Here is a 16,697-nt window from a genome sequence, read left to right on the forward strand (position 1 = left end):
ACCAGTTTTGAACACATTCTGGTGAATACATCTAGACCATACTAGAATTACCTTTTCAAATAAAGAAATCTTAATGTTTGTCAAATATGAATCCCACCAAAGGAATATAACCTACATTTTCTCGCATGTAAGTGTAATCCTCTGTTCAGAAGCCTTCCTCGCCATGAACTTGGACTAACTGATCTTTGCCTCCTTCTGCTGTTCTTTGTTGGTATTAAGATCTTTAAGACTTCTCGGACTCCCCGATACAAATTTTTAAAAGATAACTGTAAACAGTTAAAAGATTACTTCAGTTTGTTCCTAGCATGAAATCTCATTAACTGTTTTTAATTAGTTGCCAGAAGTTCATGTCTTTAAATTGCAGGGAAATAATGTGTCTTTTTTTAATTTATCTTCATGGAGTATGAACATAAAATGTAATGCACAGAAAGAGCAAAAAAAGGCACATATCCCATAGACCAAAACAAATCATGAACAAAAAATGATTTGCCAATGGATTATGAAGGAGAATAACAACCCATTTTATTGACAACAGTAGGTTTTAATTCCGTAAATTAGCATGGCAATTTCATACAGATACATTTAGCCAAGTTTTACAATACTGAACAATGTTGTAATCTTTCATTCAACTTTAAAATTATAAGGAAGCTACAAGAAAAAATACCACAGCCCTTGCTTAAGACTTTTAACTTAAAAAAAAAAAAAGTACTTAATAATAGGCTGAGTCGATGCAAAGACAAGCGCCATTAAGGGATTCTTCGATTTCATGTACTGCATTTGACAAGAAAGTTATTGTAGACACATTCAGGCCTAACTTAAAAATATTGACAAAACAATGGAAGTGTGCAGGTACTCTGGCCAGCAGTAAGTTTTACACATCAATGATGCAATATTAAATTATCTCTCTCTTTACAAGGCACGTTTTTTTAGATCATTGTAAAATTCAGCTTTTGTGGTTCGTCAACATATGAAAATGTAGAAGCACTCAGTAAAATAGTTATTTTACTGTGCTTGTGCTTTAACAACACAGCTGTATTGGAAGACTCCACCCACAAAACATACAGTGAAGCTGTCAAGGTACAGGGCATAACCTGAAGATTAATGACTAACAAGTGGGAGACGACATTCTAACAATGACTAATTCAAGTCAGCCATTAATTCTAAGAATATGTCCTGTGCTGAGGTTATTATTGCTGTTGCAGGTAAGATGATGAGTTTTAAAAAGAAGAACAAGCAGTAATTTATCAGTGGTATACATAAGAGTTGAAACTGCAAGTTACTCCCAGACAATACCTTACATATTAACCAGTTTTTGGATCACCTCTCAAAATGTATAAACAATATAACTAGTAAAATTTATCATGAAATTGGTATGCAAGTTTTAGTTCTGAAACTGACAAACCTGGCACCTAAAAATCCAGTTCACTCCAAAAAATCTACTTTGTAAATACATCATATTAATATTTGTAACATTAATTGCTAGTTCAAATCAAACAAGGCTTACAAGGAACTGCTATTGTTTCATTATTCAAATCCATCATTTGTACTCAAGTCCCGTGATTCTCCGTGGTTTAAGACAAAGAAGTCTTCTTTTTTCAAGCCATATCTTTCAAGAGCTTCATTCAGTTTAACTGGAGGATCCAAGTAATACTGGAAAAGTAAGAATAATATGAGGGAAAAGATACCACCGCAGCATTTGAGGGAAAAAAGAATATCACTGCTCTAAACAAGAAATGGTTCACTTTTTAAACATTCTCTAAAAAGGGGGGATATATTTGTCAAATTAAAATGTTTGGTTTCATTTTCAGTTTTTAAACGGTAAGAATGCTGATTTACAGTTGTAGAGTAACTAGCAGGGCATAACCTATCATCCAAAACTCAGTCCTCTTCAATGTATTGAAGAGATCTCTCAGAAGCAGAAACACGGCGATTCCTTGTGGCTAGCCCAGAGGAGGAAGGGTTAACAGGTCAGCAGATGGCGCTTTCGCTCGGTTAGTAAAACAAAGTTTTCAGCTTTACTGTTTAAAAACTAGTGCCATTTCAATGAGGTCCCCCTGAAGTTACTTCATTGTATTTGTTACATTCCAGAAAAGGCATCCTCAGGGAGAAATCATCCATTTTTTTGTGCTTCTAAGTACACAATAGCATTTGTACCGTGGGTGCTAGTGACACAGCTTATTAGAAGCATCGTGGATAGAAAATGTTACATCCAAGTTAAAGAAAATATGACATACCAGGTGAACATAGCTAACAGCATCAGGCCTGAGTTATAAGATAAAGTGGTGCAACTGATGCAAAGATAAAGTTGAAAAACGGCTACCAGACAAGGTGTATCAAAGTAGGTGTAGACAATTCCCTTTCACTGCATTTTTAGTCACTGTTAAGGTACCTGGGTAACCTCCTAATTAGAACTGGGGACTTGGCAGGGAGCAGGAGGAAGAATAAAAAAATAAACAAAAAATCAGCAACTCAGAATAACTCAAGTTTTTCATATTCTTGCTGGAATTTAACTATGAATCACCTATCAAAAATACCATTCAATTTATTTACTAGACAGATTAATAAATACTGTATTGACCTACAAGCATGCAATTCTTACTGTCTCCAAGTGATGCACTGCTGAGTTTACTTTTATTATTGCATAACGTGACCCCATCTTTCATGTTCCTCAGCTTTTGGATATCAGAAATCCTCCACATTTGTTTCAATAACTGTACTTTCAAATCAATCTTAACTGTGGAAACCTTTTATGTAATTGGTTATGAAAAGCTAAGCATTGTTTTTAACGACAGTACATACAGTAACAACTTTTCACTCATACAAAGATTACATTTTAAGTATACATTTACAGATGTGTAGGTTAAACTGCAAGAGCAGATCTTCATTAATGACACTGTACTCAGGAAATCTGAGCTCATGTATAGTATTGAAATTTACCTCATTTGCTAAAGCAAAGGTCCCCCAGTGAATTGCTACAGACTGCTTTGCTTGAACATCAATATGGATTCTTACTGCTTCTTCAGGATCCACATGCTGGTATTTCATAAACCACCTACCAAAACACAAAGTAAATTTTTTTGTGTCACCTAATTCAGTGCAAGATTTCTTCTTTACTTTCATTGGGTAAGTTGCAAAGAATCTTAAAAAAAAAAAGTTCACCTATCAAAAAAATTATGGTGCATGGATGTCTGAACAACATACAGAACACTCAAAATCAACAAGCTGGAATATACCAACATACCCACAAAACAGCAGTTCATGTATTTCACTCCTCTTTTCAAACATTTTTTTTCTTACCTATATTTTTAATAGTATAAGAACAGATTACTGGTGCCTTGAGGCATTAAGGCCATAGATTTAAATCCATCCCTGAAAAAATTTCATGCTAGCAGCACACACCAAAAACTGTGTGCTTCAGAAGATAGCCTAAAGGAAACAGGTGGTAAAGCAGAAGAGAGAACCTGGCAATTCTTGAAAGATACCGGATTTTTACCACGTTATTCTGATTCCTATCTTCCTTTCCCAGCCTATACATGCTCTGCTTCCAGCATTATATGAGATTATCATGTAAAAGTTTAGATACCCTGTCATAAGTAGGATACAAATGCTTAAACAAACAGATCTTTCACACTCTATAAAGGATTCATCTTTATCTCCAGATAAGTTGCAAAAACATAAGTTGTAAGGACTGAAGCAAGAGAAAAATGCTGCAAATTGCATACATCTAAATGGGTTGGATTAAGTGATGGTACTTAAAAGAAAAAGCCACAAAGTAATTCTAGATTTTTAGTCAATGTTTTTCATGGAAGTCAGCCGATTCATCCTTGCTCTGCTTAAGTCTGAAGAAGAAAGACCCTCCAAGAACAGTGCACATACACAGGCAAGTATCCTAGACATTTCAGCTCCATCATCCGATTGCCTGCTTTTTTATTGTCATTCAGCAATCTCATTCTTTTGCCTCTATATTCTGTTGTAAAATCTTAATGTAAGTATACCTACAGTTTTCACTTCTGGGTGTATTTTTTTGTCATCAGTATATCATTTCATTTATGTATTTTGATCAAACTTTGATTTTCATACCTTGGCTCATAAGCTCCAATGGGGATGGCTGCAAGATCAAAAGGTCCAAACCTTTTACCTATCTGTTCAAAAGCAACACAATATCCAGTATCTCCTGAAAAGAAAAACCTATTCCAAGGTCCCAAGACAGACCAGCTGCCCCAAAGAACCTTGTTATCATCTGTCGCAGTCCTTTTGCACCAATGTTGAGAAGGGGTGAAGACAAAAGTTACCGCATCATGACCAGGGACGCAGTTCTCTTCCCACCAATCCAGTTCAATCACATTCTCACAACCACATCTCTGCATCCAGTCCAAGAGCCCCAGAGGCACAAACCAGCGTAGCTCACTCCCGAAGCGTTCATTTAAACTCGTTACAGTGTTGTAGTCCAAATGATCATAATGGGTGTGGCTGATCATGACTGCATCTATTTTGGGGAGCTGCTCTACTGTGCATGGAGGTCCTCGGAAGCGCTTGGGACCCACCAGCTGAGTAGGGGAAGCTCGCTGGCTGAAGATTGGGTCAGTAAGAAATATAAGTTCATCCATTTCCACCATAACTGAGGCATGTCCCAACCACGTGACTCGCATACCAGTTCCTGTCTTCCCAGCAAGTTCCGGCTTTTGAACAAAGTAAGGTTTTAATACTGGAAGCTCTTTATCGAGTTCCTAGCAAAAAAGAACACAATATGCATGAGAAATTTCAGAATGTACTTGGCCACGGAACAAAAACTGCATACAAGGCACAAATCATTACAGTCAAGACTTGCGTTTTGTTTATATTTTTAGGCAACCAGAGAACTGCAACACAAAACAGATGCCTTTTTAATGACCATTTCCCCAGCTACTTCCTCCTAATTTCATCTTAGGTTTTTGTAATATTTTCACTCTGTCAAGAGAGAGGAGAGAGAGCTCGAGAGTATCCCATCAGGCCAGGAGACCTACAAATACAGAAAGAGAGTCTGAAAGCATTGCAATGAAAGCACTGCAAAGCACTAACAACATCCTGGGAAAGGCTCTGCAATCAGTTGGCCTTCCTGACCTGGAAAAGAATATATATACACACACACTTACTGTAACAAATGCTCAAGTTTAGCTTGTGCAACTAAATGATGCATCCCCTAAGTCCCAGCACAAGTAAGTCACAAACCCACGGATGAAGGAGAAAGCAATGTTCCCAACAGCATTCTGCAAAAGCTCTGTTCTATTCACCTTTAGCAGACCCTCTCTCTCCATTACGTATAGAAGCAGCACATGGAGGTTAACCCCACTTGGCTGATGTTAGCTTTTACCATTCTCTCTTTCTATCCTGCCAATAATTCAATGAACATTCATGAAATACAAACTATAACTCAGATCTCATTTTTAAGACGGTCCTTTAGGCACTTAGCTACGCTTCTTGCGATGTTTTATTGAAGCCTTCTAGGCAAGTTTAATTATTACTGAATAAATCACTATACTGATCTCCCTGTATGTTCAGGATGCAGTCCCATGAATGACTTAAATCAACCTAAATCCTAACCTGTGTTACAAAGTTACGGAAATCTTCCCCCATCTGCCCTCTTGTTCCAGCCTCAATGCTTTTGCAGTCCCCGCTCAAATCTGACAGGTCAGAGAACCGATACAGCTGAACATTACGAGGAAAATAGACAGCTTTCAGCTCGATCGGCTTCCAAATTTGACTCTGTGTGCAGCCTCAAGAGGACAGTTGGCACAAAGGAGGCCATGGCTGTACATTATCTACTGAAACTCATCATCAAACCACTGCTCATTCTCTCACTTTGAACAGGAGTTAAATTCTTCACTGCAGTTTGGTTGACATGCTTATGCAGCAGCTTTATTTGTAATAATTAAAGAGTTTTCCTATTAAAAAAAACAACCAAACAAAAAGTCTTCTCAGGGTTCCTGACCATCTCCAGCTCTGCCACAGTGTGGCTAAGGCCCTCCTCACAAACAGTTCTGGTCTGAACTCCTCACATCACTTCAGAAGATTTTTCCTATGTTAGGCACCTTCCACAGACTCGACACTCTTCTCTCCCTGGTAATCACAGATGTCCCAGCACTTCTGGTTCCTAGTCAGAGTCTCCCTATCATGGTTGCTGCTCTCATAGGTCTAGGATAGTAGATCAGCAGTGAGTTTATACAGAGCTAACCTCCCGCTCCCTTAAAAGCGCAGCTGATGCTGTGACAGTTTAGGAGTCTAGGATTTCCCTTGCTAAAACAGACCTGACAGCTTCAGGAAAGTTGCTTTCTCCACAGTATTTTATTGATTTGGAGGGCATATGTCAGGGAAAAACAAACACCCCCCCCCCACTCCCCTGCAATCCTACTGTAAGTAATAAAATATTAATGAAACTGCTTTTTCTGAGAGCTAATGGACAGGACATGTCTACTGAAAAAGTTTCATTACAGTCTCCAGGAACAAGAAATAGATAACCTTCTATAAGGCTGAATATAAGGTTAGTACAATACAATCACTTAATTCATACAAGAATAAACAGAGTATGAGTATTAGACTGAGACAAACTGCTGCTTCTCCAAGAAAGAAATATCACTTTCTTATCTCTATTTCATACTAAGAACATGGGAACGATGCTGACAGGAGAAAACTGAACCACAGAGTGTGTTATATTGTGACACTTTATTTTAAAAAAGAGTGGAAGATCCACAAAACTAACATAATACTGAAAAATGGAAATTGGGACAACCCACCAAATTACACATGGTTAAGTCAACAAATCAGATTACATCAAGTAAGTTAAACTCAGCTGTGGAATTTAATAATTAATTGTCATAACGCAATTTAGGTCAGTAAGTACATTTTTTATGGAAAATGTTTTTAAGTAGTTGTTTTTAAAGGTAGACTACAAACTATTCTGAGAACTCTAAATGAATCCACTTTATTTTTGCTGACATTTGACACAAACTAGTTTTTAAAATTAGTATCATGCAATATTAACAAACAATACCAAATGGATTAAGAACCAGCTAATTGGCAGACGTGAACAATGAGTTCTTAACTGGGACTTAAACATATTGTACTGGTTTTAGCTGGGATAATTTTCTTCAGAGTAGCTCAATATGGTGCCATGTTTTGGATTTGGGACCAAAACAGTATTGATAACAGACTGATGTTTCAGCTATTCTGAACAGTGCTTACACAGCGTCAAAGCCAGTAGGCTGGGGGTACACGAGAAGCTGGGAGGGGACCCTGCCAGGACAGCTGACCCCAACTGATCAAAGGGATATTCCATACTATATGACATCATGTTAAGCATATAAAGCTGGGGGGAAAAGAAGGAAGGGGGGGACTTTCAGAGCGATGGCGTTTGCCTTCCCAAGTAACTGTACACGTGATGGAGCCCTGGTTTCCTGGAGATGGCTGAACACTTGCCTGCCGATGGGAAGTAGCGAATGAATTCCCTGTTTTGCTTTGCTTGCGTGCGCAGCTTTTGCTTTACCTGTTAAACTGCCTTTATTTCAACCCACGAGTTTTCGCACTTTCACGCTTCTGATTCTCTCCCCCATCCCACCGGGGGGGAGTGAGTGAGCGGCTGGGTGGGGCTGAGCTGCCTGCTGGGGTCAAACCACAACACATTTGCACTATTAAAGGCTCTACAGGGATGTCACTAGGACGGACACTACTAAATATTTTGAACAGTTGATTTAAAGATAAAACTAATGACTCTAAAAGGCATTTGTAAAGGACATGCAGACAGGAAGATTGATAAATAAAGGATAGCACAGTTCAAACAACTAGTATCCTAACCTATTTAAACAAAATTCTGTAAACAAAAATTCAAGGCAAACCAAGAGCACAACAGCAGTATAACTTGTAAAGCACTGACTCTGTATGAGATCTACAGGTTTGTGATACACAGGTGTCTGATCCAAATCAGAGATTCCTCAGGAGATGAGATCAGAAATCAGGCATTATTTTGAGCTATCATAGTAAATCACATAGGGAGATAGCTAAAGAAATTACTTCTCACCGCGTGGGTTTTGGGTTTGGGGTTTTTTGTGTTTGGGTTGTTTTTTTTGTTTTGGTTTTTGTTTTTTTTTTTACTATTTAGAAAAAAATCCCCAAAATTACCTTTTAAGGCAATAAGGATTCATTACTCAACTCGTAAGATTTCAAACTAAAACACAAGTTCTCTTGGCAGTAGACGTCATATGAAATTCTTAGAGCACATACAACAGGATAAAACAACATAATGAACGAAATACATAATCTTATGGAACCTTTATCCTGCTATAGTACATTTTGTCCTCTGTCAGACTAACCAGAAACATATTAATACTACAACAGATCTTTGAAATATGGCATTAATGTCAAATCAGCTACCAACATAAGCGAAATGTGCCTAATACTGTCTTTTATTCATCACTGGAGTAATAGAAAAATTCCTCCTGCTGTGCCCCTTCCCCCCTCCCATGTTCTTCTTTCCTTCCTAATGCAAAGCAAGAAGAAACACATGACGGGCTTTGGTAAGACTAGCTAATTAGCTTAGGATTTTTGGCACTTACTGGAATATCACTGGATTTTACAGAAATGAGAACAATCTAAATTGTTGATCCAACAAGTAATAATTAAAGACACTTCAACAGCACTGAAAAGAGTTATTAATAAAGCCTGTAATGAAAATACAAAAAGTCTATGCATTCTGGATAATGATAGAGGCTTGTTGTGAAGGCATGATTATAATACATATAGCTTTTACACAGTGAAGTACATATCCTGGATAATATGCTTTTTTTACATATGCAAAGCACTTGGTACAGATAAACTGAATTTGCCCAGCATAGCAGGGTATCACTAGGCACACTCAATGTGGAAATTGAAGTAGGAGTCTGCTTGAAGGATATGCTACCTAGCAGTGCTAAATAAAGTATGGGGCCCTTAGTTTCAATTTTAAACAAGCTCAGAAGTGCTTTACAGGTTGATTTAGGTGTGGAGCAAACATAGCATCGAAAATGGCTGAGGACCCAAGAAGTGCATTTCATTGATCTCTATCTAGGTTTTTCTATTTCTGATTTAACTTCACTGAGCTCCTGAATAATTGCAGGCACTTAATTAAAAAATTTCAGACGCAAAGCAATAAAACTAGTCCAAAATGAATCCCAACTGGGTCAGAGAGAGAGCTTTACAACTGGTGCAGTGTAGATTTCTTTGTAATCATCCTTTATTGCAGGGATAATCTCTAAATTAAAGGGGAGTGCTGCAGTTCTCCACTGCCATCAGAGCTGTATATTCTGCACTCTGTAGAACACCTTAGCACTGCCTTCTAGGTATTTCAGTCACTAACCAGGTTTCTGGCAAAATACGAAGCCTATTATACACATACAGAATAGGGCAATGGTCAAAGGCAATTGAAAAAGCCAAGGTGTGAGTTTTACACAAAAATGTGACCAAAGTATCATAATGCAGCCCACTGCCTAGAAAGCTGTACACACTAAGTGAGACACAACCACTGTTACTACTACAAGGTGCAGACGATGTCTAGAAGCAAGACACCAAATTTAAAACAGTAAATTGCTAGAAGGGATCCCAAGACCAAAATAGGCTTGTTGTGCTTCTTTCTGAAGTCAAACTGTTACTATTATAGAACAATTACAGCCAAGATTATTTCCCCCTTAAACATGTTCCGTGCCACATATCCTTAAAAAAAATCCCCAAGCCTCTGACCATCACGTGTTAATAAGTAACATGGCCTTCCTCTCTGTAAAGCTGATCAAATTCCTTCCTTCACAATTAATTCACATAAGATAAAAATGAAAAGTGTAAGCTCTTTGCTAAATACTGCCTGTGAGATTTATAGCTTATGCTTGCCACCTTGGATGCTTAAAAGCATTATTAACACCTATTTGTTCAAAAATGCTTTTCCTGCTTGCGGACCCTTCAGCACAGTTTTTCCAAAGTGCAGTCAACACATTAGAAAATACACTGAGAAGTAATCCTAACTGTCAAAACTGTAACCATCGTAACACTTGCTGTGGCCACAAAGATAACCCGCGGCCTTCCAGTATCCATTACTCTTCATGGAAAAGAAGCTTCTCTCAGAGGTTGCTTCCCCTGCCTCCTTCTTTAAATACATTATCTGACAGAAGCAATACACCAAGAACAAATGATGGTGTTTCCCAGTAAACTGGCACTGTACCTTTAGTATATCAGTACAAATACTCGCTCGGGTTAGTTTTAACATGCAATTTTTTCTCCTGGTGTACTGAAACAGAAAAACATAGATTTGCAAACACTTCCATAAGTAAATGACAGCAACTATTTATTACATTTTTATGAAAAAGATGTAACATATGTAGTAAATGGCAGTCTGGAAAAAAGAAAAGGCAAGATTTTTAAAATGAGATGTGCCACAGCTGTTTCATCCAATACAAATAATGTTAGTAGTATGCTTCATAAGGCAACACCTGTTAAAAAGGGAAGAATGTAACTGTAAGTTTATGATTGAGCTAGGGTGCCATTTTTGCTGGTTTTGTAAATATAAGCAGAGCTGGATAAATCAAAGAGCATGGAACTAACAGAAAGGAGAAAAAAATTAAAGAGGCAGAAAGTAGTAACCCACCTTTTGAAAAGAATAAAGTGATAATAAAAATTAGAAAAACAACACTTAGAACTAAGTTTCCAAAAGATGCCTAATAAATATTAGTTAGAAACTGTCTTATTTTATTGATTAAAGCAGAGGTAAAAGGAGTCTACATCAAGAACAGAAAACATGCAAGTATTTACCTGCTTTGAGCATGGCACATTGCTGTTATTTTTTTCCATGAGGGACCATTTCAAAATATTTGGCAAGGTTGGCGATTTCCATGTTGGCCACGGGTTGACAAATTTCCCATCTTTGCCTCTCTTTGATTTAGTTACGTCCTCTTCTAATCTGTAGTCCAGCCTGAAGCTTTTCCTGGAGGTCCTGGAAGAATCGCTGCCCCTGGAACCTCGACCCGAATTCTGACGTTTCCTCACCGCTTCTTTAGGGTACTGGTTACACGCAGTCAAAGGCTGCTCTTCACCCATTTTCTTATCCATATCTTTTTGAGGAGAACTAAAATAAATTTTAAATTAATCAATCTTTTCTTGGACTAACATCAACATTCATAAGATTGAGTGTTCTCACACACACTAGAAACAAGCCTGCCCTTCTCATTTTATGATCTACTGTATTTTTTCCTCAACAAAATATGCTTTTGAAACATTTGCTATTACACAAATGACTTCAAAAACATGCTGTGGCAAGTAGACATGAGAACTCTTTGTAGTTCAGACAGAATTTTACTCCCCAGTATGCACAGCTTCAGATACTAACACTATTATCTACCAACTGCAAGAGTGAGGGGGAAGGGTTCCTTAATTTACATTTTGGAAGAACATTTAGTGCCTGATGTAATACGATCCTGCAAACCTGTGCAAGAGACACTGGAACTATACAGTACCTTTACAGGGTTTGTCTATATAGTAACTTTGTTTTGTAGTAAGAGCAACAGCCTCATGCTGCTAACAACACGCTACTTCTACTGACAAGATGCACATACATGCAGAAAAGTCAGAACACAAAAGACGTTTGGTCCTGCTTCCTGTTTTGTCCAAAACAAAAGAAAAGCTTATTGTAATAACAGTAAAAGTAACTGTTTCAAATACAATTTTGATACAAATTTAACTGAACTGACTAATGAAAGGCCACAGAAAATTGGAATATCACAAATAAATCATGGCTGCAATGTCTGTTCTTAATTCCATTGTGAAATGTAAAAAAGTGGGAAAATAACTGAGACAAGCTTATTTCTATAAAGTCACAATTCTGGCACACTTCTTAGAAAACTGTAAACTCCGTAGTCACTCTCTTATTCCAAACTGCACTTAAGTGTTGCAGAGTTTAGGAGGAATATGGAGTCCTATTGATCTCATTATATCCAAGGTAGAAAAAAACCAAATACTTCTATTTTATTTTAAAAGTTGTTGAAGCAATTCAGTTGAAGCCAAATGCTTCAGTTTCTGTATTTACTTTCAACATTTCAGTTGAAAGTAAATATACTGTTCTGACAGTTTTTTTTTTTTTAAAAAAAAAAAAGGTTGCTATTTTAAAGAGTACACAACTTTCTGGCACTTGCAAGCTCTACCTGATAAAAACTAGAAGATGACCAGTAATGAACAGACAGCATGATATACTGCTTAGGTGCAGGAATCATTTTTAATAACAAATTGTGAAGTTTGTCCTGTGGAAAACTCTCCACCACATTTTTTAGACTATCTACTATTTCATTAACTCAGATACTCAAACTTAGCTGTATACTCATATGAGAAGCATTGGGCTGATGTACCAAAGCCAGTCCACTCAAACAACATTTTCAGAGAACAGAATTAAAGCCCACAGTTTTCTTGGAAATTACTTCCTAAATGAGATATTTTCTAAGTAGCTGGGTATGCATAACTCACTGTGCCCTCGTAAGTTAATAATTAAGGGGGGGGGGGAGGGTGGGGGGGGGGGGAATATTGCCACTGCAACATTACAGCTAGGATTTTACACACATGTAAGTGTTATCAGATTGAACACAAATGCATTTACTGGTGATGCTCTAACTTCAAATTCAGCAGCAACCGATTACTAACAGAAAGTGTGGTGTCAGTTGCAAAGATATGACAATTGATAAATATCGTGCAATTTTCTTAACAAAATAACCATTATTTTGCCACACAGTAGAGATAAAATATTAATGCATCAAAATTCACTTCTGATAAAGAAGCATGAACAACGTTCAGAAAACATTGCTGGTATGATTTTTTTGGTAAATAGTACCCTTGGTCATAATCTTGTTTTAATGTAATTGCTTTGTACTCTAGTTTCTCTGTAATTTTACTGAAACCACTCCATTTATGTATTTTCTATTTAGCAATAATATACCACATCTGCATCATAATTTTAATTTAACTGTTGATACTGCTAGGCTTTTTTCGCTATTCCACTAAACTTTTACTGTTCAATGGAACAGCCACCCAACTTGCTCTATACCATTTTAAGCAGATCTAAATGGTAACAAAAAGAATCAGTGCGACAAAAAGGCAGACAGAATACCCAAAAAATTGTAATGGATATTTTAACTGTTACTTTAACTTAAGAGGGGTTTCTTTTTTTTGGCATTCCTCAAAGAGCATTTTCAATGCCAAGTCAGCTTATTCATTTAGCAAAGCACGCAGACACAGCATAAAACATCTACTCTTCTAGAAAGCATCAGGAAAACAAATCACAAAAGTTTAATCAGATAGGTACTTAATTCAAGGAAATTCTTCTGTTAACATCTCAGATGTCTGATTTTTAAATATATATAACTACTGTAATTATTGTTCCTACAAGACATTTTGTATTAGAGACCGGAGTGCCTAAGGTTTTATTTTTAAGCTTCTGTTTATCTATTCATTCATCTCTAAAATAGGTGAATTCTACTTTTGCTTAAATTTTCATATAAACCTTTGATCTTATTCTGAAAGTATAACCCTCTAGGGGAAGGAGGGATCAACTATGCTGATTAAACAAAGACAATGCCAAAGCATTTAAGGCACTGCAGGTATCTGTCTGCCAAAATATTTTCCACATGATGCACATACATTACTTTCATTAGTATTCCCTTCAGTTGCTTATGGAATACTAATGACCTTAGTGCTCACAGAATACTTTAAACCCTTTTACATGCATAAGAAAGGGGCACATTTACAAACAATTAACTGACGAAGTATTCCAGATGAACTGAAGATTCCTTTGAAGTACCAATCTTGCCAGTTCATTTGTTTCATTTAAACTGGTAACATCTATCCTAGAATATTTATGGCATACAGTAAAAGAAATCTAATTTTCTTATTAAAAAATGGTAGACGATCATTTCTTGAGAGCCAGCAATCACTAGCTTAAAATAAAACTCAACCAGTTATTAGTCCAATTACCCTTTTGCAAAAGAAAGCCTCTACAGACAAGGAGATTTGGCAGCTATGTTTTAAATATTAGAAAATACCCGATCAGAAATGAGCTGATTTTTGTCCCAGCTTTCCTGACTTCTTCCCCAAGAAAAATAATAGTTTGACACTCGAGAAATAAATTTAAGCACTGGATTGCCAGCCAAATTATGAGTGATAGAGACACCAAAATCAAACTGGAGTAGAGTTGTGTTCACTTGGGAGGGGCAGGGATCATGTCCTTGGTGGGTATTTGTTATTGTAAGGTTCCACAAGAAATCTTCTATTTTCCACACTTTTAAACAAAGAGGAAAACTACTATGCTACTTAAAAGCATTAAACTGCTTTCTTAAAAATGGAACCCATCCTTCAGGAACGCCAAACAAGGGCAAGTGGATTGCCACCATTTGTAAGAGGGGTCAGGCAAGATGCAACACAACCACCCTCTCCGTGCCTAGAGGTGCTTTACTGTTCCAGCTGAATTCAGAAAAGAAAATGGACCAAGACATACAAACTACTAAAGGAGACCATTAGTCATGCCAAATCCACGAAGCCAGAAGGTACTCTAGACAGAGGGGAAGAACACCACTGTCTGATGAATAGGATGAAGCCTAACAGAATCAAAACACAGAGCTCACATAACTGGTTTTCCAGCACCAAATACGAAGGGGCCCCAGTAATCCACAAAACAAGAGAGAAGTTGTAGATCAGATAGGACATGGCATGGAAAACCCATGCCTTATGTCACAATAAACAGGCTTACACCTGTAAACAGGATATAGTCCTTAAGACAACAGGTTTAGGGTCAATTGTTTATTTTAGCATTGCTTATATAACTGAAAGCTTGAATACAAACATTTTGGCTTTGAGTCTTCTGTTTATTTAGGAAAATAATTAAAAGTTTAGTTAAACATTTTAATACTTTCTGTTCCAAAAGAAGGTTGGAAAGAGGATACATTAACGTTACAAGAAGCACTCTGACATTAAAATTTTTCTTTTTAAATTTGTCTTTTAAACACAGCAGGGCTTCAAGCCAAATTATTTTAACTGTATTTGAAGAAGAAATGCATCGACATAAAATCTATTGTGTGAGTCTTCACTTTTTCCACCCAGTCTCCTCTAACATCCACTACTCCATAACTGAAATGGATGTAGATCCCCCTACTAAGCATACAACCATGCTACTAACCATGAAGTCTGCCAGAACAGATTTATCCATCTTTTCTACACAGAAATGTGGTCCTTATTTAACAAATTCATAAGCCAGAAAGTTTAAGAAAGAGTTACTGTAAAGCTATAGTTTACTGGAACCCAACAACATCCACAAAACTTCACACTTACCTTGCAAATATTCTATAGCTTTCCAAATATCCTTAATTTTATCTATTTTTGAAGCAACGAGTTCATTTCTAATTGCTGTCTCTCTATATAGACTACATCCGGAACTGGGCTGCACTACACATCACTTAAAAGGGACAGCACCCAATTCCTAGCAGACTTATTTGGTTTGTGCTTCATCATGCCACTGTAGCCTTATCAAAGCAAGAATCTGAGCTTTCTGCAAGACACGTACTGCTACACAACTCGGAAGTTTTCTTTCAACATACGTATTTTTTAAGACTGCAAAAAGCAGACCTTTTGGCTTGAAACTAGAAAAAAAAAACAAAAACAAAAACGGATTTCAGCTAAAAGGTAAGGTATTTGCAAACACTAGGGAACATAACAAGTACTTTTTTGAAAAAAGCCTCCCGCCCGCTCAACTATCAAACGACTGCCAGCTAAGTTTTGGCTGTGCTTTTATTTTTCCTTCAGGTCTGAAATTGTCTGCTTTAATTAATGAACAGTTTGAGACTGGAAAATTCTGAATGCATTTAAACTTTTATTGTGCAGTTCTTCAGGCTGTTCATCATACCACTGTAGCCTTACCAAAGCAAGAACCTGAGCTTTCTGCAAACCGTATACTGCTACACAACTCAGAAGTTTTCTTTCACTAGACATATTTTTTTATGACTGCAACAGCAGTTACAACAGCAATTATTCCAGACACTCTTGGTCTTAGGATTTCACACAAAGAAGATCTCTCAAGCTTGCAACTAGCTGATCTATAAATACTTCTATTATTTGAGATTTCCCATTAAAAGTTACAAGCAAGAACAAGCAGTGCAGAAATTTTCATTCAAATTATTTGATATTTTAACAGCCAGCTTGGGATTCTGTGTGATGTCCTGTTTCCGTATTTTCCAAATATCCACAAAACAAAAAATCCATGCTCGTACAGCCTTCTTCCATTCTTGAATGCACCCATTTCATAGTACAGCTATAGGTTGCCAGCTCAGTTCTTCTCTATTCTCAACAGATCTGCAAGTATCCTGACTCTACAGGATCTTGTGTACTGTTGTGATCTTGTGTACTGTTAAAGAAAGATGAATAACTGAGTTGATAACAGAAACAAATAGCTTTCTCCATAAACAACCTCATAGAATTAGGATGAATCCTTTGCCATTCTGACCTAGTTTTGAGGATCAACAGTAAAACAAAGCAAAGTTTTATTCAGACATTACAGGGAGAAAAATTTTAGTTACAAATAAAACAAATGTGAAGCATCTACCCACGATCATCTATTGTTAGGCATATTCTTACAACAGCTGTATTACTTAAGCAACCATCACCATGAGCCAACCCAT

The 16,697-nt window shown here is 37.0% G+C and overlaps 1 protein-coding gene across 1 annotated transcript; it reads right to left on the reverse strand.

Annotated features, from left to right (window-relative positions):
* Window positions 1-1,336: 1,336 nt before the first annotated feature.
* On the reverse strand, window positions 1,337-15,752 carry NAPEPLD (N-acyl phosphatidylethanolamine phospholipase D). The gene is made up of 5 exons (XM_009586952.1): window positions 15,744-15,752; window positions 10,804-11,102; window positions 4,081-4,727; window positions 2,938-3,052; window positions 1,337-1,650 (listed from the first exon to the last, which is right to left on the reverse strand). Exons 2-5 carry the CDS (start codon window positions 11,098-11,100, stop codon window positions 1,525-1,527), a joined length of 1,185 nt encoding a protein of 394 aa, XP_009585247.1. The 5' UTR covers window positions 11,101-11,102; window positions 15,744-15,752; the 3' UTR covers window positions 1,337-1,524.
* Between the last annotated feature and the right edge of the window lie 945 nt (window positions 15,753-16,697).

The sequence above is a fragment of the Fulmarus glacialis genome, unplaced genomic scaffold (genome assembly GCF_000690835.1).
Source record: "Fulmarus glacialis isolate BGI_N327 unplaced genomic scaffold, ASM69083v1 scaffold10591, whole genome shotgun sequence".
NCBI lineage: Eukaryota > Metazoa > Chordata > Aves > Procellariiformes > Procellariidae > Fulmarus > Fulmarus glacialis.